Source organism: Pteronotus mesoamericanus, unplaced genomic scaffold, assembly GCF_021234165.1.
Source record: "Pteronotus mesoamericanus isolate MK-2021 breed Mesoamerican mustached bat unplaced genomic scaffold, CSHL_Meso_final contig_502, whole genome shotgun sequence".
NCBI classification, from domain to species: domain Eukaryota; kingdom Metazoa; phylum Chordata; class Mammalia; order Chiroptera; family Mormoopidae; genus Pteronotus; species Pteronotus mesoamericanus.
In genome coordinates this window covers 5226216-5253321 of record NW_026555187.1, presented here as the reverse complement: position 1 = coordinate 5253321, position 27106 = coordinate 5226216, and the positions used below count along the sequence as shown (strand labels likewise).

At 59.2% G+C, this 27106-nt stretch overlaps 2 protein-coding genes across 2 annotated transcripts in view; both read left to right on the top strand.

Annotated features, from left to right (window-relative positions):
- The window catches only part of PEBP4 (phosphatidylethanolamine binding protein 4), a 185231-nt gene extending 179021 nt beyond the window's left edge, over positions 1 to 6210 (top strand). Inside the window, exons 7-8 of the mRNA XM_054578815.1 lie at positions 5918 to 6075; positions 6121 to 6210. Coding sequence (XP_054434790.1) covers positions 5918 to 6075; positions 6121 to 6210 — 248 coding nt within the window. The remainder of the gene's footprint in view (positions 1 to 5917; positions 6076 to 6120) is intronic.
- Positions 6211 to 23424: 17214 nt separating this feature from the next.
- Positions 23425 to 25876, top strand: EGR3 (early growth response 3). The gene is made up of 2 exons (XM_054578787.1): positions 23425 to 23578; positions 24867 to 25876. Exons 1-2 carry the CDS (start codon positions 23425 to 23427, stop codon positions 25874 to 25876), a joined length of 1164 nt encoding a protein of 387 aa, XP_054434762.1.
- The last annotated feature ends 1230 nt before the right edge of the window (positions 25877 to 27106 follow it).

Here is a 27106-nt window from a genome sequence, read left to right as displayed (position 1 = left end):
TGGCAGTGTGGGGAAGGCAGGACAGGGGCCACCATCTCCCAGGGTGAGCGAGGACGCCGAAGCCCCAGACAGCGAGTGGCTTGGTTGGTCAAGGGTCCTCAGTTAATAGCAAATTAGTTTTCTTCTGCCTTTTGCTGCAATGCCCTTTGTACCTGTCACCAGCCCATCCACACCCCCTCTCCTCCCACCCAGACCACCAGGCTCCTGGGCCCTGGCGTGGGGACAGGGAGGGAGCAAGTCCATCCCGCGGCCCTCGGCACCACGGCCAACAGCCGCGGCCGCCCACAGCAGTGCACCCACGTGCTCCTTTCTCCCGGCCCAGCGCTGTGTGGAGCTGTGGCCTGCCCCATGCCGCCCCTCGGCCACCTCGCCCAGAGGTGTCATGAGCTGGCCTCTCGCTCCTCTGGCAGGGAAATCCCCTCTCTGTCCTTCAGGATGACGTGCCACAGCTTGCTCCAGAAGCCTCTACAAGGCCATGAGCCCCCAGTGGTGCGGCTGCGCCAGGGGAGCTAACGGGCCACGCCGCACTCTACGGGGACCTGCAGAGAGGCCGCTCCTGGCAAAGCGGGGTGCGCGTGCAGAGAGGGGTCTGTCTGGGGTTCTGCACGAGGCGGCCGTAGCCTGCACTCCAGCACCTCGGAGGGCTAAATTGAGCAGCTCCTGGGGAGACAGCCGCCCACAGGGGTCAGAGAGGAGGGGCAGGCTGGCACTTGCCCTCCAGTGGGGTTCGTTTTGCTTGTGGCACCTGAAGGCCTGTGGGGCACCGTGGGTGATTCAGACAAGGGATGCTCTGTGGAAACGTCTGAAAGCACAGGCCAATGGCATGAAGACAGCAGAGCTCAACAGGCGGGGGCCTTGGTGTGGCGGGACGGAGGCCGGGAGGACATGCACCAGGCCTGGTGGCGGTGAGGGACAGGCAGACGGCGTAGCAACAGTGGAGGGCCGGGAGCCCTGCCTGGAGACTAGCCCTAAACACACACACAGACAGACGCAAACACACGCAGCCCGCTGCAAAACAGCCCCTACTCCCCGCCGTGACCCCCCACGGTGGTTCACCTGGCCAGGCCCCAGAACCCCCCCAGGGCCCAGCCCCTGAGTCACCGTGTGGGCTTGTGTCAGGCAGCCCTCTCCTGCCTCCCGTGGGCCCCACCCACCTGGCAGAGCTGGTAGGACTGGGGACCTGGCAGCAACTCAGATGGGGCCATCCTGGGCAACTCTCAGGGAGGCTTCCTGGCTGGGAACTGCCCGCGCCCTCGCAGGCCCTAGGCGGCCCTCTTCGAGCAGCAGGCCCTCGCCGGGCCCAACGCCCGCTGTCCAGAGCGATACTGAACACGTCGCCGGGAAGCCACAGATGACCACCAGCCAGCCAGCACCCCCACCAAACACTGCAATGACAACTGGGAGTGAAGGGACAGCTTCCCGTCTCCACTCTCCTCGCTCCCTTCCCCGCACCCACCCCGGCCACAGGGCCGAGACGGGGTGACCCAACGACTGGGCCACTAAGCGCTGCACTCCCACTGTCCAGGACTCCCGGGTTCTCCTCGCCAGAGGGGCTGGGCCCCCCTCGCCACCTCGGGGACTCTCCCGGCGTCCCCGGCCTCTCAGTCCCGCCGAAGTCAATGCGGACCCCTCTGCCCCAGCCTCTCAAGCCGGCAGGATCAGCCACTCAGCAAATATTCGCCAGGGGTAATTGGATGCGATGGAACATGAGTTTCTCAGCTCCTGCGTGGAAGCCTGTGGATGTCATTTAACGGCACAAAAAAATAAAAGGCTCGGGCCTCCCGCCCACCACCGCCAGGACATCATTAATCTCAGCAGAAAGGCATCGGTGCTTCTATCACTGCACCAGCCCCGCGAAGAGCCAGACAAATTACCGTCCGAGCCCGGCGCTCAGGGGGGCGGTTTGCAAGCTGGCGTTCCATTCTTGTTCTTTCTTCAGGGCCACTGTCCCCTGACAAGTAGCAGCGGCGCCTCTGGCTGGTGGCGGGGGGAGGGGCAGGCCAGGGAAGAGGGCGGCCACCTGGGTTAGACACTGCTCACCCTCCTGGAGCGACAGGGCAGCTGCGAGCCGGGCACCCCAGGTCCCAGCAGAGGACACGGTGGCTTGGAGGAGGTGGCCCCAAGACGCAGTACCCCATCCCCTGTTCCAGAGCCCACCTGAATGAGGGCCTGCCTCCCAGTGAGGGCTCCCTGATCCCCGCTTCTCAGGCTGAGAGGGAGATAGATACTTTTGGGCCTAGTAAGAACCAAGTGGCAGGACAGATGGGCAATGTCCCTTGACGAGAGTAAGTAATGACACCCAGGGAACACTCTCCTATGCCATTGAGAAGTCTTAAGGGTGGGCCTGCTGGAGACACTCTGGGGGCGCTGCTAGGGGTGGGACCTTGTCTGTGGGGGTGCGGAGGGCTACGTTGTGCTGCCGGCCAAGGCCAGGCTTCGAAGGTCTAGCTCGTTAGTCCAGCGTTAATTGTCTTATGAACTCGTAGAGGGCCAGGGTGGGGCCTGGATGGATCAGCTCCACCCCTCCATGCTTAGCGGCCCCCAGGGGGAAGCCGTCAGTGCCGGGGGCCCAGGCCCCAGTGTCTGAGGTTCTCTTCAGCTTGGAGTTTCCACATTCGAGTGGAAGAGCTGTCTACCCCATTCTCCTGAGTCCTACAAGGGAGGGGGCTGCTTGACAAGGTGCAGCATCGCTTTCTCTGTCTTGTGGCTGCCTCTGTGGCTTTAATGGGCTCAATGGGGCTGTCCTCCCTGTAATGGACCCAAACAGCGGTGAGCCCAGCAGATCTGGGAAGCTGGGGGTGGAGACAGGGATGGTCCGGACCTACCCTGGGGCTATTCCCAAACATTCCGGCCTTTCTAGCCCCTAGAACTCCAATTCAGAAGATGAGCTTCCAAAAGCCTGGGGCCCCTCTCCCAGCTGTTGAAGACAAGGGTCATTCACCCCCAGCTCCCTCTGGTGTCTGGGGTAGAGATCAGGCACTCAGCAGTGGCTCAGGACCCCTGATGGTTTTAGATAAGGCTCCCTAAGTCTCCCCTTGGCCCACTTCCGTGACACCTCTAACACCCAACCTCTCACGACTAACACCTTCCCTATCAGCACCAACTGGTAGGTGAGAAGAAGCCTGAGTCTGATTTTGCAGGATGGAAACGGTGCCCCATAGGGTTGTGTAGGGTCCCACCTGCTCATCTTCCATGGCAGCCCCGTCCTAAGGAGACCAGACCTCTATATCCAGTCACTGGGTGGCTCAGGAGGCAGACATCAGATACCCTGCTTGTTTCTCCCTCCAGCCAGAGGCCTTTGAAGTGCACGCACCACCCCTGCCCTGTCCCAGGAAGAGCTCGTCCTGGGTGGGCCCAGGGGGCAAGGGGAGGGGCCCCGGGCTCAGAGAGCAGCCCAGCACTCTTCCGAGGACCCGCAGTGCCACAGAGCATGGGGCTTTCCTCCACGTGGTGACCACGGAAGCCACAGCCTCCAAGATCCCCATCTCTCCCCACACCCCCCTGAGGGCCTGACTCACCCTCATTCCTTCTAGAACTCAAAGGGTCAGTTCCTCTTGCTCTTTGTGGCAGGAAACGGGGGTGTAAGGAGTCACAGCCAAGCCGGCGGCGGGGGGGAGGCAGCAGGAGGCTAGCGGCCAGTGGCACCGTCCCCGCTCCCCTGAGGGACGGGCGGGCTGCTCTAAAGAGCGGCCCAAGAAGCCCAAGAACCACAGGGCGGCCGGAAACAGGCCAGAGAAGGAGCTGTGAGGCCGCCAAGGCCCTCCAGCCCACTGGAGCAGCCGTCTGAGCTCGGGAGGGCATGCCGCTGCCGAGGGCGCGAGGTCTCCCTCGGGGGGCAGGGGATTTCTTTCCGCCGCTTGCCCTGATCTCGTGATGAGTTTCAATTCCCTCCTTGCCACCCAAGTTCCTTCCTGCGCTACTCAGTGGGGAAGGCCCCCTTGTCCCCATGCCGGCCACACACCAGTTCACCCGGAGCCCTGCCCCTGGCCTGTGCATGTGCGCGCGCACACACATGCAGGCATGCACACAAACAAGCATCCACACATACACATATCTGTGCTTCCACCTGCATGCGCATGCTTTCCAAGGGCTGTAGCGCTGTGAAACCACAATATTTTCCCAGCCAGCCAGCCTCCCTGAGTGTAAGGCCATGGGCAGTCCTCCTCGTGGAAGACCCCCCAGCGTCCGTGACACCCCGCCCAGGCCGGCAGCAGCCTGTCTGACGGGGGAGGCTCTCTGCAGGGCCCACTGCTGCAGCCCCAGGGGGACTCCTGAAACCGCTGCTTTCCAGCCCAGCCTGGGCGCACAGCCATGGGCCCGACAGGAGTAGAAGGAACCTGAAGAGGCCCTTTCCCCATCACCCCTGAGAAGCAACCTCAGCAGAACTCCACCTGTGCACTGGGGAGAAACACCATTTCTCCTCGTGAGGAGTAACTGAAGGAATGTGTGTGGAGTTCCCAGAACCATGCCTGGCTCATAGAAAGCACTACATCCATGTCACTTACTGCTATTAGTATTTATTTGTTTATTTGGGTTTTTTTGCATTATCATTGTTATTATTTTGTTTCTTTGGGTTAAAAATCGTCCTCCCCTGGAGAACATCTTTGAAATGCACACGGCCGCTGTGAAGAGGGGGGGCAAGTGGAGTACAGAACACTAAAGGGTGGTGGGTGCAAGCCGAGAACCACGGCAGGCCAGTGGGCAACTCTGGGAGGGCCTTGAGGGCGCCCGCCCCTCACCCTGTTCTCTCTGTGCGCCCCCGGCCCCCATCGGTCCAGGCCGGACCTGCCCCTGCCTAGCTCTGCTCTGGACAAGTGTTCCCTGAGCAGTTCCTCCACGCAGGAAAAGGGGCTCAATTTAGGGGGGGGGGAGAGGAAAGAAAATACAGGATACCCAGTTCAATTGGAATTTCAGATCAACAAGAAATAATTTTAATAATTTTCTACTGTAAGACTGCTCCATGCAATACGTGAAACATGCACAAACAAATTATTTGTTGTTGATCTAAAATTCCAATTGAACTGGGTGTCCTGTATTTTCTCTGGCAACCATCTGCCAAGGGTGCCTGAGGCCCCGAGGTTTGGGAAACAAGAGCGTGGGAATATGCCTCTGACCACTTCCCTTGGCCTCTCCCCAGTGCCCTGGGCTGTGCCCTCCCTGCTCTGCTAGGAGGCCTGTTCACACCTGCCCCAGAAGATGCCCCTCCCTCAATGCCCCTGTGTTTTCTCCCCTCGAGGAGGGCCCTCTGACCTGGGCGCCGACTGGGCTTCTCCAGGCCCCACCTGGAGACGTCGCGCCCACACTCAGCTCTCCTCCAGGGTCTGGGTGCTCCGGGGCAGGGAGAAGGGGCCCTGGCTATACCCCCTTCTCCTTGACCTCTGCCACCGCCAGGGCTCCTTTCCTGGCTCTGAGGCTGTGGCCGGGGATCTGGAGAGGAGAGTAAATGAATGGCCCAGGCACTTCTGCCTTGTCAGCCCCCGTGGCCAGGGTGACCAGGTGTGAAGAGGAGAAGCATGAACGCCTCGGTCATGGGGTCAAGAGAGCCTGCAGGAAGAGAGGGGTGGGTGGAGGAAGCGCGCAGACCACCTGACTGGGCGTTTCCTTTCTGCGTGTGCATGAGAACGCAGAATTATGCTAAATCAAGGGCACTGGGGATGGAGACCAACGGCTGCTCTTGACTCAGTCCAGATTCCTAGTCCCTATTGTCTTCTGGGGAACAGCCCCTTCCCAGGCACTCTGCTAACATCCAAGGATGTCCCTGCATCTAGGAGCCAGAGTGACACGCAGGTACTCAGCCCAATGGCCACGCGTCACCTGCTGTCTCCACTCCCCCAGAGCTGGCCTCCCTCTCACCCTGCCACCTCCCCAGTCTGTGGTTCTCTCTCATGGCCTCCCTGTGGTCTGTTTGTCCTTCTAGGTCTTTGGAATTTGGACCAGTTTCTGCGCCGCTTCAACCTGGGCATACCAGAAGCAACCACCCAGTTCATGACCCAAAATCAAAATGACTCGCCACCCGTCCGGGCTCCTGAAGGAGGAGGAGGAGGAGGAGGAGGAGGGGGAGGGGGAGGAGGGGGAGCGGGAGGAGGGGGAGGAGACAGTGCCGAGGGTCCCGGGGACAAGAGCAGTGAGCCCCAATACAAATCCAAACAGGTCTCAGGCTTAGTCTTGCAGGTGTGCATCCACATTGCCCACTGCCTATGGTCTGGGTAAGGAGACACCTTTGGGTATGGAAGTCCTTTTCTTCCAAATTTAAAAAAAAAAAAATCATCCAGGTCGTAGTGGTTGGATGTTTTGTTTCCTAGCCTGTCCTCCTTCAAACACCAAGGGGAGGAAATCAATCAATGCCCAGCACGTGGGGCCTGTAAATACAGGTGCAAAAGGGCATGTTGGTGGGGTGGGGGGTGGGGGGCGGGTATAAAAAGACAGGCAGGAGGTGGAGATCCCCATCCCTGAACTGTCACTGAGGTGCGCTGTGCAACCTTGAGCCAGTCACTCACCGTCTTTAAAGTTCTGCTTCCTCAGAGGTAAAATTGACGTAGGACGAAGAGGTAGGGGCGGCTGGCTTATCACTGTGGCCCTTTCCGGCTCCAACATTGAACACCATTCAACTATTGTGGGCACCTACTATGTGCCTGACCTTCTGCTAGGTGCAGGGGATCCACACGTGAAAAGGGCAAGCAAAACAGGAGGCTCGCTTCATGAACCCAGGAGGGGAGGGGGCGATTCATCAGGTGACCACAAGCAAATTACAGCATATGTGGCAAGTGCTCTGAGGGTGCAAAGCGGACTTGCTTTATGATGGGGGAGGAGGGTCAGGCAAGGCCTCTCAGAGGAAGCGATGTTTAACCTCAGGGCTGAAAAGCAGGGTAGAGGTTAACTATGAGTGGGTACAGGGGTGGAGAGCTTGCCAAATAGAAGGAACACCTCCGTGCTCCACTGCTTCCAGGGCCAAGGGCGGCATCTTCCACCCTTGGTCCTGGGGCTCTGTGGGTGTCTGCGAGCCTCACACTTCCCGCACCCCCACCCCAGGGGCCCAGGGAACAAAGGGCCAGTGGTGGCCCCCTGGAAAGGTAAGCAAAGACCAGAACATGCCAGGCCTCACAGCCAAGCTCAAGGTTTGCACTGTACCCTGAAAGCCGTGGGAAATCGTGCAGCGACGTGTAGATTGGAGGGAGAGAGGAGGCATAACCTGGTCTGTGCTTGTAGGAAGCTGTGAAGAACTCCTTGGTTTCTGCACGGAAAGGATTTTTGGTGTCTACCTCCCTGCACGTCCTCCAAATATCTCTTGGCTTTCCCTCCAAGGACCCCTCAGAGGTACCTCTTAACTATGGTCTCATTCACAGCCTAGAGTATCTCAGCTCCCCACTCCCAAATCCAGTCCTCTCAGTGCCCCCAATCTCTGCTCAGTGTCCCTCCAAGAGTTAATGGCCACCCCCCACCCCACCCCACCCCCCCGCCCCACCGCAGCCTTCCTTGGCTAGAGGATAGCAATGCTGGTGAGTCATATGTGCAAGTGCCTTGAAATCCCCAGATGAAGGGGCAGGCTGCAGCCGAGCACTGCATTATTGCCCTCTCAGATCCGGGACCCACACCAGCTGGAAGGCAGAGGGGCCCCGGCCAGCCCCTCAGCCCAGCTGAGCACCGCTGGGTACCTGGAAGACTCTCATGGTGGCATCTGAAGAAGACAATGAGCTGGGAGAGACCGCATGTGTGAACAGGGAGGGGACTGGGCCATGCTTCCCCCGCCATGGATAAATTCAGCTCCCGGTGCCTAAGCGAGGGACACCCAGTTCTCGTCCTGGAGAAGGTCCTTTGATGCCCGCCCGGGCAATAGGAACTCCTACTCCCTTCTACCCCACCAGATGAGTTTGCCAGCAGAGCTAAAAGAAGAAACAAAAGGAAGTGTCCATTTGCAGTGTCATGGAAAGCAGGCTCGGAAGGGACTTTGTGGGTGTCTGCGAACCTCACACTCCCCGCATCCCCCGCCCCGCGGCCCCAGAGTGTAATTGGCAGCTCCGGTTGGGCCCAAGTCTGGGCTAAATGGCAGGTCAGCTTCCTAGAGCAGCCCCAGGTGGAGATACATCCTCCCCTCTTCTGCTTTTAATTCCTTGTGGCTAGCCTGTTTATTTTGGGTGAGGAAAAAAAAAATCGGATGTTTATCCTTCGAGGAAATTATCGGCTTGCTTTCCTTCCTTTTTCCCCCCTCCTTTCTTTTCCCCCGGTGTTTTTGGGCTCTTCGCTCAGCTCCAGGAGAGACCCCCACCCTCCTGGCCCCAAAATGTGAAAAAAGAACAAAGCTGGCCCGGGCTCGAGGCTGCAGACAGCCTTGCCAGACAGCCCCTGGAAGCCACAGAGAAGGAGGTCCCAGTGGCAGGGAGACAAAACCTGGAGGCCAAGCAACTTCAGGGAAACCCACCCCTGACTCAGCTCTGCCTGCGCAGCACTTGGGGCCCGGGTCCTTCTCACTGCCTCCTCCCAGAAGAAACAAAGTGAGCGTGTCGATTGCTGAGATCTCTCACGCAGCAGCTAAGAAGGACATTGCATATGAGCGCATTAGTGTCCCCTCCACAGGGATAAAGAGGACTGATACTTCTACCATCATTATCAGACACCTTCTGCATACCAGGAACTGTGCCAGACGCCGAACATGTGGCCCCTTGTTTAGTTCTTTTCTGCACAGCTTCACAGCCCACGGGCCCTCGTACATATTCTCTCATTCGATTGTCACAACAACCTAATAATGTAGGTGTTGTTGTTCTCCTTTTATAGAGGAGGAGCCTGACATTCTGATAAGTTAGGGAAGCTACTCCCTGTTCTGTAACTAGTAACGATGAAATCTGGGGTTAATTTAAGGCTCCTCACTCAGTACTCAGAGGCCACGAGTACTCTAAGTTTGCTCTCTGGGCGACAGAAAATAAAGTCAGGCCTTCTGTTTACTCAGATGCCAGGAGGGCCGAGAGTGAAGGCTGAAAGTTCCAGAAGAATTTAAGGGACTGTCTCTCCCAAGCACCTTCCCTTCCCTCAGCTTCAGCTAGTCTTCAACCAAGTGTGACTTGTGGGGAGGGCCAGCTCCTGGACACTCCCAGCAATGGCCCCGCCCAGCTCAAGGTCATGACCATCCCCACCCCCCCTGCCCAGGGGAACTACCCCAACAGTTTACCACCCTCAACCCACGGAACCACCCCCTCCCTCTCGTGTGATAACTGCTCCGAGGGAAGGAAGGGAGTGGAAAAAGGGTGGGGGGAGCCTTGTAGGAAGGCTTCCTGATGGCGGCGGCGGCGGCGGCGGTGGTGACTATGGTGATCATGGTGGCGGCGGCGGTGGCGGCAGAGGGTCCAGGCAGCAGGGCCGAGCAGCCCTGACAGAGGAATAGAGCCTGGTAAATGCATAAGGTGGTGTAGTCTAAAAAGCACAGCTTTTCTCCCCTAGCATACCTAAATTCACATCGAATCTCTACCCCCTGATAGCCCTGTAACCTCGGGCAACTTCCTTGCTCTGGGCCGCTGTTTCAACTACAAAAGTAGTAAAAAAAAAAAAAAATGTATTGGAAATGAGAGCCTTCCTCAAAGATCTGTTGCAATGGTTAAGTGAGAGAGCACGGAAGGCGCCCAGGCGCAACGCCTGGCATGCAGGCTGCTCGGCAAATGCAAGTTTTCCCCTCTTTTCCTGTCTCCACCTCACCTGCTCTGCTCTCTGGCTCGTAATGGGAAAGAGTCACTTTCCCCAGAGGAGAGTCCTTCTCAAGAGACCCATCAAAGGACCAAGCCCCAGCCCAGCATCCCCCTCCCAAGCTCAGCAAAACATTGGGTGGCTTGGATCAGGAGAGACAACCCAGTTCCTTAGCAACTAACAAGCATTTCCCTGTAAAGACAAAGACCCTTCACTCAGAATGCTCCCTCCCCCACCCCCCTCGCTGCTCCAGGTGTCTGATCTCAGCGCAGGAGAGGGGCGAGGGGGCGAGGGGCGAGGGGTTGCCCACCCCCCAGAAGCCCAGGGGCCTCCTGCCCCACCCTCCCAGCAGTCCTGATATTCCCTGTAATTATCCCACAGCACCTTTCATCCTGGTGCTAATTACCTTTCACATTTAGCCCCAGGGGCTGATGGGAGACACGTGAGGTTCGTAGGCACACACAAATGCCCATACATATTTCCCGTTCTGAGGGAGCCCCTTCCCAGTTTAGAGACAGGAAACTAAGACTGGAGCGAGGATCCAGTTCCTGCAGGGTTCCCAACTGATCTGAGAAACAGGAGCCGAAGAGCCTGGTTCAGGGAGAAGGGAAGATGGGGTCGCTGAGGGGCCTGGGGCACGAGGGGCCAGGAAGGAGAGGACCCTTTCGAAAGGACTGTGGAAAACTGCTAGGACAGAGGTCCAGGCTCTGAGCGCCCCCTTGGCGCCACCACATGTGAGCTGTCCTGCTTAACACAGAGAGGACATTTCAAAAGGAAAAGGAAATATTTTAATATAAAAAGAAAGGAAGAGAAGGCCTCAGGAAGAGAAGGAAACAGAAAAGAATGACACGCGGCTGGCGGGCCGGCCAGCCTGCCTGACGCAGCCAACGAGCGGGAGCGGAGGCCCGACTTAGCAGCAGCACCTGTGCTGTCATTCCCTGCTGCGCGAGCCCCAGCAAGTCGGCCGCCCTCACCTGGGCCTCAGTTTCCCCCCCCCCCCCATACGATAGTTTGGAACGGGCGTTCTCCAAGGCCCCATGCTAGCCGAATGGCCTGCGATCCTGTGTGGTTATTCGGGGGAATGGCAGAGAAGTCCACGACCACCTTCCCTTTGGCTGGGAGGTTGAGTGGGCGCCACTAGAACAGGGTAGAGCGCGCATTCTTGGGATTAAGAATGAAAAAGAGCCAAGTGCATTTGACTGCAGGAGCCAGAGAACTCAACCAGGAGGCCCAGGTGGAAGAGGAGTTGCCTGTGTGGGAGCGGGGAGCCCTGGGATTTCGGGGAGGCCCCCTCCCAGAAGCAGCAGCCCGTGGCAGGGCTCACCCTCCCCCGACCCCGGCCCAGCCCCGGAAACCCATCGTGAGGCCCTGGCGGAGGGAGGGCGGCCGAGCCGCACACAGGCCCTGTGTCTGCACCCAGGCGCAGAGGGCAGGAGTGCGGCTCAGGCCCGGGGCAGGGCACAGAAGCACCTGCTTTGCTCCTTCTGAACTGGAGCCGCCCCACGGCCCACTGGCACTGGCATAAGGAGGCTGGGCAGGGAGCAGAGGGTTCGAAGGAAAGAAGCTGAGCCTGTCACAAAGGCGGGCGCTCCCGGGTCCTCAGTCCCAACTGTCACCCTCGTTCTCGTGAAGAAAGCGGGCCGTGGCCTAAGTGGGCTTCCCTCAGGGTCCGGGCAGAAGGGCGAGCAGGGGCAGTGCCCTGACGAGCCCTGGCACCCTCCACCCTGCACACGTTCGCGCGCACACACACTCACCCACACGCTCACGTACGCTCTCACACACTTATACGCATACTCACACACACAGAGAAGCAACTGGACATACACATGCAAGTCCCCCTAAAGCAACAGATCCCTTACACGTGTGCTGTGGCTGTCACACCAGCATGCAGCCCACCGTTCTTTCATGTAGGTAGGGACTCGGCTGTGTGATAGGAACTGAAGGGACTGCAAGAGAAACCGCCAAGGTGCTAGCCCTCCGGAAGCTCTTCCTGTGTGGCGGGAGAGGGTGTGGATGGACAGACACAAAGCCTGTCAAGAGTCCTGTAGTGGTGAGGCCTGCAGGAGTCCAGCATTAGAGAGGGCCGTGGGGAGGCCAGCTGGCCAGAGAGAGGGGGAGGCGTTGCAGCCAGAGGGATGGAGCAGGCCGTGGAGGGAAGGGGCTCAAGGAGGAAGGCCCGACAGGGCGGTGAGGGTCCTGAAGGGAAGGCACGCATAAAGGAGAAACTGGCTAGTCCCTGGCCAGCGCTCCTGCGGGGACGCACTCACACTGGCAGTTCACTAACCTGCCCCCAAACCCTGACCACAGACAGCACCCGCATCTGCCCTCACAAGGACACTGGTCACCACTGTCCACACATATACAAACGCATGTGCACACTTAAGCACACCTCTGCTATACGCATCCTGACGCACGCACACACAGTGTGAATACGCCAGCCCACACAAAATCACATGGTGTGCGCACCCGCTAGACGCTCCAAGGTTTCAACTCTGCCAAGCTCTTTCTAGACATCCATGCAAGCTGTGTGCACGTGCATTGTTCAGCCTGGGCAGTCGCCAATGCAGGATGTGCACATGTGTGCAGTCTCCATATATGCACGTCCACTTGGTTCACAACCCACATACACACCAGCCCACGTTGTCACAGACACACCCCCCGCTTTGAATTGGACTGAGGACCAGAAAAAGTCCAACCCCAACTCTCACTTCTCAATTTCCTGATGTATTGTAGTATGTGGATTGGGAGGGGGGCAGTGCCGGTGGATTTATGTGTGTGTAAGGCCTTGGGGGGTGGGGGAGGGTAAGCGGAGGTTCTGGCAGAGGAGGGAACCCAGGCCTTCCCCTGATGTCCACAAGGAAGGCACTCAGACAAAACCAGCACCCCGACCTCTGGGCCCTGCCCAGCTGCCAGGCCGGGGACAGAAGCAGCTAAAAGTGGCCAGTCTGAATTGCTAAATCTGTCCTCCGTGGAGAAGGGGAAACGCGTCAGTTCCCTGGGGAAGTGGCCGAGCCCAGGGTGGCCACAGGTCCTGGGCTTCTACTCCAATGGAAAAAAAAGTTGCTCAAATAGATCTGACGCTTTGTTTTCGAACCCAAAATACTCTGTGTCGGCAGGCGGAAGTGTGACCGCGGGAGGGAAGTGGGGCAAGAGGGGAGGGTTAGTTTCCATTGCGGCGACTTTTTCTTTCGTTTGGGGTCTAGGAGCAGCTCTCCCGGGCGATCAGAGGATCCGAGAAAGTGCAAAGTGCGTGTGCATGCGGGGAGTGCGGCTCTGAGATTGGGGCTGGGTACCCACAGCCACAGCCACAGCCACCCGGGGCCCTTGCCGCCCTTCCCCAGGCCTCTGACAACTGCCGCCCCGGTCCTCTCTCGCACTGTCAGAACTTTCTCTCGGGCCAGCTGGTGGCAGGCGGAAAAGCCAATGGGGAAGAGGGGCTGGTGCCAGGAATAAAGGGACAAATCACAGGCAACTTCGCCTTCAGAGACTTTCCTTAGTGGACTCTGATGTAACCTTTTAAAACAAAGATATATTTACACCAAAAAAAAATGTAAAGATGATCCAATAAGGTGGCTGGCCCACAGCACAGCCCTCACGTCTTCCTAAGCAGGATGTTCAGGTCCCCGACACTCATGCCGGTTCCAAAATGCCAGCATGCCCTGCCATCACGCTCTTCTTTTTCCTTGTGTCACTTATCACCACCTCCTATGTGTTTACTGATTGCCCATCCCCCCGGCCCCCAACACTCACCAGACCTCCTGCCTCCCCACAGCAGGGACCTGGGCTGCTTTCCTGCCCGGCTGTGTTGCCGATGCCTGACACACAGCAGGTTCACAATAGATCATTGTCAACTGTTGAGAACTATAGGGAGGGGGGAAGGTCTATTGCCTCACGGGGACTTGTTAATTCAAAAATCCTAAGGCCTGCTACACACCACATACTCCTGCTAGGTGGGGGTGCCGTGGGCTGAGATGGGGTGCAATGGGGATACAACAGAAAATCAGAAGCTCTCACGGACCTTCTGGAAGGTTCCAGGCAGGAGAGTGGCAGGCAGACATTTATCAAAGCACTACACAAAGAAATGTAAAAAGGTCAGTTGGATTAAGGCGACTGAGGACTGGTGTTGGGTGCGTCACCTGGGATGGGGGTATCAGAAGAAAGGCTTTTCTGAGGAAGTGGTGACTGGGCAGCAGGATGAGTGCCCTCATGACCCCGCGGCCCGAGTGCGGGGCACGGCACCCCACCGGGCTGCTGCGGGAGGCGGGAGGCGGGAGGCCGGAGGCCGGATTGGGACCGGCGGCCCAGGGCCTGTGAACCCGCTGCAGTTCAGCGGCGGCTGTGCGCCCTCGGTCCCTGGGTGATTTTTACCGGCTTTTAATGACGGCAGGGTAATCGCCCTAATGAACAACTCCCTCCGGGCTCGGGGCAGCAGACTGCGATGAGGAAAGCCGCCAGTGACTCACGCTGACTGCGCCTGGAGCCGGCTGCCCCCGGGCGCGAAGAGCGCCCGGCCCCCCATCTCCGCTCCGCGCGCCCCTCCAGCGCCCTCCCGGGAGGGGAGCGCGGAGGGGCCCCGAGGCCTGCAAACCCCTGCTCCGCCTGCGCGGGGCCGGCCAACCCGGCGCGTCCACTGCCACTCCCAGGGGTGGGAGTGGGGGCGGGGGCCCACCCGGGGGCCCACCCCGAGACTTGTCGCTTGGCCCTTGGCCCCTGGCCCCTGCGCCTCTCTGGCATCCCCTCCCCACTCACGGCTCCGCTCCCCAGCTGCCTGGGTTGGGGAGAGAGTGGGCCTCGCTCTGGTGTGTCAGAGTCCCTGATGATGCGGCCTTTGCTGGGATTGGCATCCATCCCCCAGCCCCACTTTCTCTGCCAGAGCCTCAGTTTCCCCGGGCTGAGGAGCAGTAGCTCAAGATTCTCCACACCACCCCCCACCCTGCCCCCGGGTGGCGGGAGTATTAATTACAGTTTATTCCAGGCTTTGAAGATGAAAAATGCCAAGGATCATTACCAGTCAATTAACGGGGCTATTACCACTTGAGTTTATGTCTGATTAACCCCGCTCCACCCCCATCCTGGAGTCCATGTTGCCTTGGACTCCTCAAGCTCCATTCTCCTGGGTTTCACACCCCCAGATACCCCCCTTTCCTGTTCCTGCTAATAGCATCTGGGACCCCAGGCCTGGTAGAGTCATTCTTCAACAAATATTTAGGCAGCACTCCCATAAGCCCTGTTCTAGCTGGCGACAGAGCAGCTAAGAGCACAGCCCCAAGCCCCTGCCCTCCTGGAACCTACATTCTGGGGGCTGCCCCGATGCCCCACTCGGTCTGGCCGTCCAGGCTCAGTGCGGCCTCCCTTCTTCCCCTCTAAGATCTCTCACTGGTCGACAAAACCACAGTCAGGCCTAGAGCAGGCGCTGGGAGAGAAGTCCTGGAAGGACAACGCTAAAGGGTTCTAGTTACAGAGATGGGAAAAATAAATAAATAAAGTGAACATGAAATTGTGGGGGAGGGGAGAGAATCACAGCTCCTGGCACTGAACACCCCCTGCCCTCCCCTGCCCTCCCCTCCTCACACCTCCCTCTGCTCCCCTCCTCACTTCTGGGGCTCAGTCCCTCTTCAAGGACTTCCTCAAGCCTCCCTCCCCCCAGCTGGGCCTTCTGCTCTCCCTGAACAGGTCCCCTCTGCCGCCCGCACTGGTTCTTCCCTCTCTGAGCTCCCTGCCTGGACTTCCTTGGAGACACTGTCCTGTGTGGGCGCACTTCCACCGGAGCCTCATTCCTCACTTCCCTTTAAGCTGCCTGCCCCCTGGCAGGCAGCAGGACCCCGTCTCAAGTCTGTTCCCTCCACACAGAGTGCACAGGAAGTGCTCCCCAGACGGCTGTCTCGCAGAAAGGGAGAGCTTTGTCCCAGACCTAGGAGCACCACCCCGCAGCCAAAGGGAACCTGGGGGGACGATGGACCCCTAACCTGTGTGGGGAGGTGGGGAGGGGCGGAGTCTGTGCTGGGTGATGCAAAAGAAAGGGCCTGGTGGGAATGACCAAGGGGATCCAGCTGCTCCTCAGGTTGACCGGGTTCCAGAATTACCAACGTGGACACTTGCATCGCGTCAACAGACTCTGATGGGGCAGCTGCTGGGGACAGGTACAGGGGGTAGCGCTGGGGAGGCAATGAGGAATAAGACTCAGTCCCTGCTCTTGGGGAGCTTGATAGCATCTCTTGTCTTCCAGTGACTTTCTGGGTGACATTGGGCCAAATAATTCTGCAGGACACTGATGGGCAGACTTCACTGCTTTGTTCCCACAGCCTGCGGGGTGATGGGGCGGGCCCGAGCAGCAGCAGCCTTTACCCAGGGGGTGTGAAAAGGGTTTCATTTTCCTAGCGAATCAGGGCGTGACACAAGTGGGGAAGCCCTGTGTAAGCCCTCTGGTGAAACCGGTTGCTCATGCAACTGATGAACTCAAATTCTGGGCCCAAAAACCTGCTTTTCCCTAGATCCTGGATCTTTGACTGCCTTGAAATGCAAAGAACCCAAAAGGCTGCCCCGGGCTCCTCACCCTGAGGGATCAGGCAAAGGACCTGCTTGCTGGAGGCTGAGGAGGGTCTTGAGGCTGGGGGCTGATAAGAGACAGGGGTCTAAAGACCGCAGCCATGTCTGGTGTCCCAGAGGATTTTCTTACGAGCAAGGAGGAGAGGAACCTACCAGCCGCTTGGAGCCAGCCCCTGTGCCAGGGGTGAATCCTGTCCCCAACAAGAGGCCTGTGGCAGAAGGAGCAACAGGAAAACCCTGCTCTGATCGCTCTTCTCTCCTCTCCCTCCTTTTCTCTCTCACTCCCCCTTTGCTCCCCCCGGCAGCCTCCTCCTCTGTCCCCCTACATTCATACCTTTTTCTGGTTCATTTCAGATGACAAACTTCCTCTTTCCAGAAAGCCTCATCCCCCAAGAGTCCTTTCTGCAGAGACACCATCCTTTCCCAGCTACGTAGCGGGGCTGTCCCACCATGGCCCCCAGGGACAATGACAGGCCACCCGAGCACATGATGCCACTTACCCTGTGTAAATTCCTGAAAAGTCCTCACTACAAGCCCTCACCCCCTGGCCCAGTCCTGCTCCCTGCTGAGGATCCCAGCCCAGTCCTTTCGAGGCCCCAAACTTACAAAGGCACACTAAGGCACGTCTCCTCCCAACCCTGCCTGCCACAGAGCCCGACAGGTGCAGAGCCGGGAGGAGTTTGGAGGTAGGTTGTCCGGTCCAGCCCCCTCAGCAGAGGCCCAGGACCAAGGGCACCCAGCCCAAAGCCACACGGACCACTTATGGCATAACCCAGAACTCCTGATTCCCAGATCAGGGCTTGTACTTTCCATTCATTTTTCCGAGTCTCCCCTTCCATCTTGAGACCTTTCTTCCCTCCCTGCCCCAGCCCAGCCTGGCCTTGGCCTCTCATCCTTTGGACAGTCCTCGCCCCCACCTCTTGCAATTACTCACTGCCTTGGACCTGGGTCTGAGGAGGATTCTCCAGGGCCACTTTGGGTCCTCCCCGCCCAGCAAATGTACTTTGTAACAAGGCTTTCTCCCTTTAGTCACCAGACTCTCCCAAAATTGCTTGAAGCATGATTTAACAAAAAACAAAAAACAAAAAAACTGGCCCTGACTGGGGTGGTTCAGTGGATTGAGTGCCGGTCTGGGGACTGAAGGGTCACCAGTTTGGTTCCCAGTCAGGGCACGTGCCTGGGTTGCAGGCCAGGTCCCCAGATGGGGGCATGTGAGAGGCAACCGGTCGATGTATCTCTTGCACATTGATGTCTCTCCCCCTCTCTTTCTCTCTCCATTACCCTCTCTCTAAAAATAAATAAATAAATTCTTTTTTAAAAGAAGAAAAAAAAAACTGATTCAACATGATTATAATGAGTTGGTTTGAATTTAGGCACAAATAGGTGTTTAATATGGAAGCATATGATTGGCTGCGACAGGATCCTATAGCCTGAGACAACCTACGGCAGTGGGACCCAAGCTCAGAGTGGCAGTTGCCATTCCACCTACTGGGAGCCCTGGGAACAGGGACCCCCTTGACCTCCTTGAGTGCAGTATCCCTTTCCTCTCACCTGGCCCGAGCTCTCCCCTCCCCCATGCTGGGTCCCACGAGTGCAGGAAGGCCACACTGCAGCTAGCCTGTCCTCTGCTTGTTGCCGCCACAGGTTTTACACCTAGGCCTCCTCTTGGCCACATCTGCTACCTCATTTATTTCCCCCGACAGTCATCATGGGACAAACAGCACAACTAAGAGCAGTAGCTTTGGAGTCACAAGGCCCTGAGTTCAAATGTCAACTCAGCCACTTTCTGACCACATGTCCTTCAACCAACTTCTCAGACTCTTTCCAAAACCTTACATCCTTCATTTAAAAAAAAAAAAAGGTTGAGGGGCAGTCCTAAAAGCTTCCTCAGAGATTGTTGTAAAGAACAAAGAAAATGAAGTATGTCCCCAGGGCCCCGTCAACCCATCCTCTGTGGATGCAGAAGCTCTGCGAGCCTGAAGCCTCCAGAAGTCCCCAAAAGAGTCTCTGCTCTGGCTTGGAGCCAGGAGCCCCACACTCCAAAGACATCTCGGCCATCATCACTAAGCTGCTTCTGCAAGCTTCTAGGCAAATCCCACCTAACCTCAGTGCTGGCTGTCATTACCAAATAAATGGCAGTTACCTCTAGAGCACCAGGGAGAGTCCACCGGTGACCTGCCCGTCTCTTCTGTGGCCCCCGAAAATGAAAAGTAACTGAAGACCACTGAGAGAACTGTCATTCGGGAGTAATCCCACCAGGGTGGGCCCTATACATAGGGCCTGGTGTGATCTGACCCTCAGACTCTTTCTGTGCTCAAATCAACAACTCTTCGTCACTGGGCCTGATATCCTGCAATGAGGCCTCATTCCACCAGCATTTATGAGCACCTACCATTTTCCAGGCATTGGGCTTAATTCCTTTGGGTTATATATTACCCTCTCTAAGCTTTTTCTTTTGAAATGCAAATACCTTCTGAGAAGAGCAACGTGTTAACTCACTAATACCCCTGAATTAATTGCGGGGAGGGGGGGCGGGGGGAGGTTCTTTCTTTTAAGGCAGTAGAGAAAGCCTGGACATCTTTAGCAAAAAAGGGAAGCTAAAGTTCAGAGGGCAGGGCTGACTGCAGAACTAAGAAGCAAGACCAAGCAGGAACCGGCCCTTGTTTTCGGTGGATGCTATCCTAGCATCTCCTCCTTCATTTATCCTTTCACAAAGGCCAGCGCGCCCCTGCCTCCACAAGCAGCCGCCGAGCCGCAAATGCAGCTGGAGAGGCTAGCCGAGTCGAGGGAGCAGCCAGGGGCTGGGCGGCCTTGGCCCGGCTGCAGAGGATCGGGCCTGCCTTTCACCATCTCCTGGGTGAGGACGCCCTGAACCAGTGCCTACTCGCTCCCCAACAAGTCCAGGGCTTAGAGTTCAGGTAATTAGGCCCTTGGCAATCTCACCTGAGCCCGCCAATAAAACAGACAATCATCCCCAACCCCTGTTCAGGAGGGGGGACGGAGAAGAGGAGGAGGAAGGGAAGAAGAGAAACTTTTTTTCTTTGCTGCATTCAAGGCTTGGCGGCCATAAGGGAGACTGCTAGTAGTCTACAAGCAACCACTCCAAACACCCCACCCCCACGCCATACCCAGGGTTGTCCCCTCCTGCCACAGAACCCTGGCCTCCGTCTGCCACCATCATCAGGGTGACAGGGGACACCTGTGTGGGCTGCTGCCTGAACAGGAGCCAGGCAGTGGGGGCCTGTGCTGGCACAAGCAGGCTTCTCCCAACATGACTCATTCTGTGGTAGAGGAGGGAAGGAAGGGCACCAGAACCCCCCGTCCCCCACGAAAGCCACGGCCACCCTCCAAAAATGCCTAGGACGCTGCTGCAGAGTGTCAAAGAGCTGCCGAGTGACTTCTTTGTACCCTGCCTTATTTCACCCCCAGCTCTTGGGGGTTCAGTCCTGGCCTAGGCTCCTGCCGACTGAAGACCATTTCTGAGCCATCGTGATGTTTGTGCAGTGCCCAGCAGGTACCTTGCACACAAATAGGACTTTCCTTTTTCCCTGAATAATAAACGTTAATACTTCTGCTATAGGATCACACTGATAGGGAATGGAGGTCCATGCCTGGCCCTTTTCACTCCCGATGTCACTTACACTCTTTCTTAAGATGCAAGCAGAAAAGGCTTCTCTATCACATGGTGGGGCGGGCGAGAATACAATTGAACAGTAATAATTGCCATTTAGAGAGTGCTTGCTAGGGATCTAGCATAAGTGTTCTGTGAAGATTATCTAAATTAATTCTAAGGCACTACTATTATCCCAATTTACAGACAAGAAAACTGAGGCTAAGAAAGAACTTTGTCCAAGATCACACTGCAGTTTCAATGACTACTTATTTAATTAATTGAAGACTCTTGTTCTATGTCAAGAACTAGTTGGAAGGAGGGGGAAGACCTTTGTCCGGCCCCTGAAAAAACTCTTATCCAGTTCACCAACCTGTAAGCAGGCTGTGGAGAAAGCCCACAAGCCCTCCTTGCACTTCTCCTTGGGTGTAATGAGTCTGGCTAGTCTAAAAGCGTCGGAGGGCCATCTCTAGAGAAGTTACACTCCTCCACCTTCTTTGGGGCCAAGGAAACCCTCAAGGATCCCAAATGTTCCCACTGCCTCTGTCTTTCCTAACAGAGGTCTCTATCGAACAGAACTGGGGGTTCTAGCTCCCCACTTTCCTCTCCTGGAGAGAGGCCTCAACAGGTGGGGAGGAGGTGCATCACGGCAGAGTCCGCCAGAGTTGGGCCGTGCCGCCTGGAGGTCTCTTCCTTCCTTCCCGTCACCCCCAGAAGCTGAGTTGTGCCTCTCGCGGGGAAACATGGGCACTGCAGTCAATACTGGGGCCTGCGGTTCGCCCAAGGCCGCGGACCTCACAGAGCCTCCAGGGCCGCGGGAACCCTCGGAGACCCCCGCCACCTGCGGGTGCACGCGCAGCCGGAGGCGCCGCAGAGGAACCAGGACTGGGACCTGAGTGGCCGAAGCTCGCTGGTCAGCGCCGCTCCCGGCCCCGCCCCTACCGCCAGGTCTCCGGCCAGAGGCCGGAGGGGGTGGCTAATATTTCCCGCCCCCCAGACCGCCTCCCTAGGTGACGCTACAGCCTGTGCGGTTCCTTTAAAGGCTGCGGGTTCCGTTCTTCTTTCCTTTTCCACTGGTTGCCAAAATATGCAAATCCGGGGACCGGAATCTGCAGCCAAATCGAGAAGGAGAAGGGGCGCGGCCGGCGCGTCACCGGATTCGCTCCTTGTATGGCTCTTCCCGGCTTGGCCCGCCGCCCGGCGACCCTCCTAGCAGCCGCCAGAGCCCCTCCCGCGCCCAGCCCGGCTCACACTGACGCCCACGTCCCAGAGCCGGCCGCCCGCCCGCCCCCACCAGGGAGGGTGCCGGGGGCGGGAGGCGCTGCACGCCCTGATTCCGGCCGGAGCCGGGACCGCTGCAGAGCGCTCGCCCCCCGCGCCGCGCGGGCGGAGGAGAGCCCGGGGACGCAGTGCCTCCCGGGTTTAGGAATGGGGAGCCTGGCGGGAGTGGCGGCAGGGGCGGGGGAGAAGGGGCTCGCGGGCGGCGGGAATCCCTCCTTTCCTAAGAACCGGAGAAGACCGGGGGAGACCGGCCCCTCCCACTCCCAATTCTCCACCGAGTGAAATGGAGAGGAGGAGAGCGAGGTTGTCATCCACCCCCACCGCTATGTGCAGCTCGGGAGTTCCTCCCACGCGTCCCCGGCCCGCGTGGCCCTCCCACGGCGCGAGGCCCGGGGATCCTCTCTTGCTCCTTGTCAACACTCCCACTCCCCCCGAGAAATGCATGTTCCCCCCAACCTGACTCCCCAGCGGGGGATGCGGGATTCACCGCACCCACGCGACCACCGAGGAGGGAATCCTCCCACGCCAAGCCGGTGTGATTCGGGGTCGCTCCCCTACGCTCCCTTCCTCTCCTCCGCTTCTCTTGGGCCTGGCCGCGCGCGCCCCGGGCGCAGGCCTCGGGGAACATATCAGCCGCCCCCGGAATCTGCTGCCGCTATGGGAGGTGACAGCGCTCCTGGTCGGCAAACAGGCAGCCCTTGACTGCAGGGCGCCAGGGACAGCCCTGTAGAAGGCGACGGGAAGGGTGGCGACCAAGGGAGGCTGCCGGGAGGCTGCCTTGGTGTCAGACTGTGAATTCGGCGTGATCCTGCAGCGACTCGGTGGCGGGCCCTTCCCAGGCAGCAACAGACAGCGGCTGCGCCTGGGCCTGCTAGGCCCTCCTGCCATCCCGTGGCCAAAGGGGGTGCTTAGGAAACGTTAGAGAATTTATCAAGGATTTGGTGCACGTGTCTCCTATCCGCTCAACTTCATTTTTTCTTCTTCGCCACCAAAACCGCACATCCTCGGACCGCCCCCCCCCCCTCCACCGCCCCAAAGTGCGGGGCTCTCGCCTCCCGCGCAACCTCTTTGCAACTACTCAGCCGGGAGTGAGCGCAGGGTCAGGGACGCTAGCAGAGGCAGGGGCGTGGGCGGCTAATCAGAGAGAGGGAGGTACAAAAGTTCTCGGGATACGGGACCAGGCATCCCTGCGCGCTGGAACCCTCCTCGAAGGGACGCGCTCCCGGTCTTCTAGTCTTAGGCAGGGTCCTGGACGCGAGAAGAGCGGCAGGAGCAGGGTCCGAGCACACGCCTTCCGGGTTCCCCAGAAGCTCCCAGGCTGCAAAGGGACATCGCCCGGCACTTTCAAGTCTCTTTCTTCCTGCTAGGGGTGTTGGAGGCCACCAGCAAACAACCCACCACACTCTCGCCCCCCGCCCGGCCCCCACGCTGTCCCAGCGCGTTCTCCTAGCACAGACCCAAAATAAACACACACGGTTAGGGCTTTTTCAAACCCGCGCTGCGCGCTTTACGCTTTGCGTTCAGTTGCATCCTCTTTCCTCTTTCCTCTTGAATTGTCCTTTCTTCCCATCTATTTCTCTCCTTCTCCCTCTTTTTTCGAGATCCGCGAGCGGTGCGGACTCTGCTCGCTGGCTGCGGCCCGCTTCCTGCTTTCTAATGTTCCATTGTGAGGAGCTTCCATTGTGACGTCGCGCCCCTTCGGCTGGGCTTTGTCTGTCCATATATGGGCAGCTACGTCACGGAGCTTTCCCGGGGCTCAGATAAATAGGCTGGTGGAGTTCCCTGGCTGGGAGCTTTTGGGCAGCAGTGAGCTTGCTAGGAAGCAGCGGGGCTGGTGGTGGAGGTAGCAGCAGCGGCAGCAGCGGCAGAGGCGGCGGCGGCGGCAGTGGCGGCAGTGGCGGCAGTGGCGGCGGTGGCGGTGGCGGATCGGGGGGTGGGGGGGCCGCCGGCGCGCGTCTGTTTGTAAGATCAATACTGAGACCGCGTCGGACCCCCTCCGCCAAGACCCCCCCACCTAGCCCCCAGCCCACCCCCCGCACACGCCCCCCCCTCAAGACCCAGCCTCCTACGGCACCAGCCAGGCACCCAAGAAGATTACTCCCCTTTGCCCTCTCTCCCACCCACCCCCCAAAAAGAGAAGATCCCCTCCTCTGGCCCACCCCTTCCCCTCTTCCCTCCCTCCTCCCCCCGAACTTTCCCTCTCGCATGCTTTTCCCCTGCACCACGGATCGCCTCTCGGATGCCGCTGGCCTGGAAGCTGCGTTAGGAGCGAGCGGCGGCGGTGGCGGCGGCGGCGGTGGCGGCAGCTCGGGAGTGCTATGACCGGCAAACTCGCCGAGAAGCTGCCGGTGACCATGAGCAGTTTGCTAAACCAACTGCCTGACAATCTGTACCCCGAGGAGATCCCCAGCGCGCTCAACCTCTTCTCCGGCAGCAGCGACTCGGTAGCCCATTACAATCCGATGGCTACAGGTAAGGGCGGCGGGGAGGCGGCGAGGCAGCGAGGAAGGAAAGGGAGAGGGAGAGGAGGAGGGAACCAGCTAGCGATGGATGGATGGATGGATGGATGGATGGATGGATGGATGGATGGATGGATAAGATGGGGGCGCGCTGGGAATTTTCCGGGGGGCGAGTTGCTTTTCCCACCCACTCCTCCCGCCCTCCCCTATCGGGAAGGCTCGGTTGGCGACGCCACGGTAGAGGCTTCTGTTCTCCCGGGTGGGGGCAGCCGCCGACCGGAGGGAGGTAGGTGCGAGCAGCTCTGCTCCGGGGTTCTCCACTCAGGGGGCGCGATCGCCAGGCTGCGCGCAAGGCGTGGTGCCGTCGCCCCCTTTCCCGGGAGGAGCCGAGCGTCCCTTTCACCCGCGCTCTCCCCCTTACTCCCTCAGCCCCCCACCCGGGATGGAGCCGTGTGCGGCGTGGAGTCCCCGCGGTGGGAGAGGTACTGCGACGCTACCTTTCCGGGGCGTTCAGCAAACCCGTGGGGGTGTGGGGACGGCGGGGAGAGGGAGGGGGTTCACCCCGCTCAGAGGCTGCCCAGGGGGGCGATCCCCGGGCCGAGGAGCTTGGGAAGAGCGGCCACTCCCGCCGTGGAGACGCGAGCCGGCTTTCCGCCGCCCTCCACCCTCGCTAGGGGCTGGGCTTTCTCCCTCCAGCAAGAGCCGAAAGCTTCCTCAGGCCCGCAGGAGGCTGGGCCGGGGGGAGGTGGCGGGCGAGCTCCCTTCTCGGGCAGCACCCCTCTACGCGCCGAGGACAAAGCGTCAGAGCTCTCGGGGTCATCGCCCCCGGCGCAATGCGCAGGGAGGGCTTCGTCGGGGCAGGAAAGGCGCGGCGTCCCGGCGCGGACAGGGCTAGGGGGAAGAGGCCGAGTTGTGTGCACTAGAGAGCGAGAGCCCGGCGCGCTCCGGGTCTGAAACTACCTGTAGCTGCAGCTACCTGCCCGCCCCACCTCGGAAACAACAATGCTTCTCGCGCGCGCGCGCGCGCGCGCGTGTGTGGTACGTGAGTGTGTGTGCGCGGCGTGTGTGGTGTGTGTGCAGCAGCCACTCCACACCCCGATCCGTAGTATTTTGCTGTATCCAGGTTGCGCCCGGGAGCGCGGCACCGCCCGCTTTGCGCCGAGCGCAGCTTTCCTTTTACCCCAAGCGCTGCGCACTCCACCCGGCCGCACCCTCCACACCTGGGCAAGGACCTGGGCGCCCCAGCCTTGGAGCCGGCTTGGCTTCACTCATCCCTCCCTTCTCTCCCCTGCTCTCCGCAGAGAATGTGATGGACATCGGTCTGACCAACGAGAAGCCCAACCCGGAACTCTCTTATTCCGGCTCCTTCCAGCCAGCCCCCGGCAACAAGACCGTGACCTACTTGGGAAAGTTCGCCTTCGACTCCCCTTCCAACTGGTGCCAGGACAACATCATTAGCCTCATGAGCGCCGGCATCTTGGGGGTGCCCCCGGCCTCAGGGGCACTCAGCACGCAGACCTCCACGGCCAGCATGGTGCAGCCACCACAGAGTGACGTGGAGGCCATGTATCCGGCGCTGCCCCCCTATTCTAACTGCAGTGATCTCTATTCGGAGCCTGTGTCTTTCCACGACCCCCAGGGCAACCCCGGGCTCGCCTATTCCCCCCAGGATTATCAATCGGCCAAGCCGGCCTTGGACAGCAATCTCTTCCCCATGATTCCTGACTACAACATATACCACCACCCCAACGACATGGGTTCTATTCCGGAGCACAAGCCCTTCCAGGGCATGGACCCCATCCGAGTCAACCCGCCCCCCATTACCCCCCTGGAGACCATCAAGGCATTCAAAGACAAGCAAATCCACCCAGGCTTCAGCAGCCTGCCTCAGCCACCGCTCACGCTCAAGCCCATCCGGCCACGCAAGTACCCCAACCGACCCAGCAAGACCCCGCTCCACGAGAGGCCCCACGCGTGCCCAGCGGAGGGCTGCGATCGCCGTTTCAGCCGCTCGGACGAGCTGACTCGGCACCTGCGCATCCACACTGGCCACAAGCCCTTTCAGTGCCGGATCTGCATGCGGAGCTTCAGCCGCAGCGACCACCTTACCACTCACATCCGCACGCATACGGGCGAGAAGCCCTTTGCCTGCGAGTTCTGCGGGCGCAAGTTTGCGCGCAGCGACGAGCGCAAGCGCCATGCCAAGATCCACCTCAAGCAAAAGGAGAAAAAGGCGGAGAAGGGGGGTGCGCCTTCTGCGTCCTCAGCGCCCCCAGTGTCCCTGGCCCCTGTGGTCACCACCTGTGCCTGAGGCTCGGGCCCCCCGATTCCCACTTTTCCCCTCCAGTGTCTCCCTGCTGCTAGCCTGAAAGCAGCGGGAAAGCCAGCCACGGCGGCGCAGGGGTGGCACCCTGGCCTCTCCATGGACGTAAGGTCCCTTGTCCCCCTTCGAAGTCCCCCGTTTCCACCCTTTCACACCGGCCAACAGTCGGGGGCCAGGGCAGGAGGCGCCTTGTCCCCCCACCCCTTTAGCCAAGGCGTGGGAGGTGGAAAGGTGGCGTCTAGCCCGCTTTGTTCAGTTCGGATCGTCTTGATCCAGGGGCCTCTGGGCCGCGCCAAGGACCTGCGGGGGACTGAAGGCGGGGCCCGCCCAAGCCTCGCCTGACCTAAGCACCTCACGGGTCCCCCCACGTCTCCCTCGGTTCTCCCTCGAAGGAAGACCCGGGACGGGGGAGAGGGTAAGCAGCGCTCCAAAGCGCAGAGCTTGCTGCCTGCCGCACGCACGCGCGCCTGCGTGCGGGGATGCGCGCGAGTGTGCGTGCTCGCGTGAGTGTATGTGCGTGTGTGTGTGTGCGCGCGCGCGCGCGCACGCCTGTGTGTCAGACTCTTGAGCTGAACTGGGCTGTGTCCACCCCAAACTCTTCCCCACATCGGGTCCCCAGGCCGCTGGGGACTGTCCCAGGCTGGGGGCCTGCACGTGGCCAGATGAGACGGGTCTTCCATCTACTCGGAAATAATGTTTCTTACAGAAATGCCTCGGATGCCACCGCTGCGGTGCCGCTACTGCCGCTTAGGGTCCGGTCCCTCGGAACCTCACCTTTTCCGAGCACTTCCCTGTTAGGCCTCAGAGCAATTTGATTTGCGGGGAGAAGCAGCTGTCCCTGAACCTGCCTTTTTAAAACTGTATTTCCTCAGCCCCACTTTTAAAAATTTACGTTCTGGGTTGGCCCTCCGCCCTCGCTTCCCCCCTTCTCCCTTCTCCCACCTCGTTCGAAACCTTTTCCCAGAAAGGCAGGCCTCGACCGGCCACCGCATTTCACCACCTTCTTGTTTTCTCCCACTCACGTACCCATTCCTCCTTCCCCCCTTTGGCGGGGAAGCAGGCTCTTTTTTTGCCCTTGGTCACCAACAGGTAGACTTCAAATCTATGTATGTGGTGTGTGTGTGTGTACACACACACACACCACATACATATACATATATATAACACACACGCTATGTATTCCTAGCAAAATAAAATTCCTAAGGTACTTGGCTATCT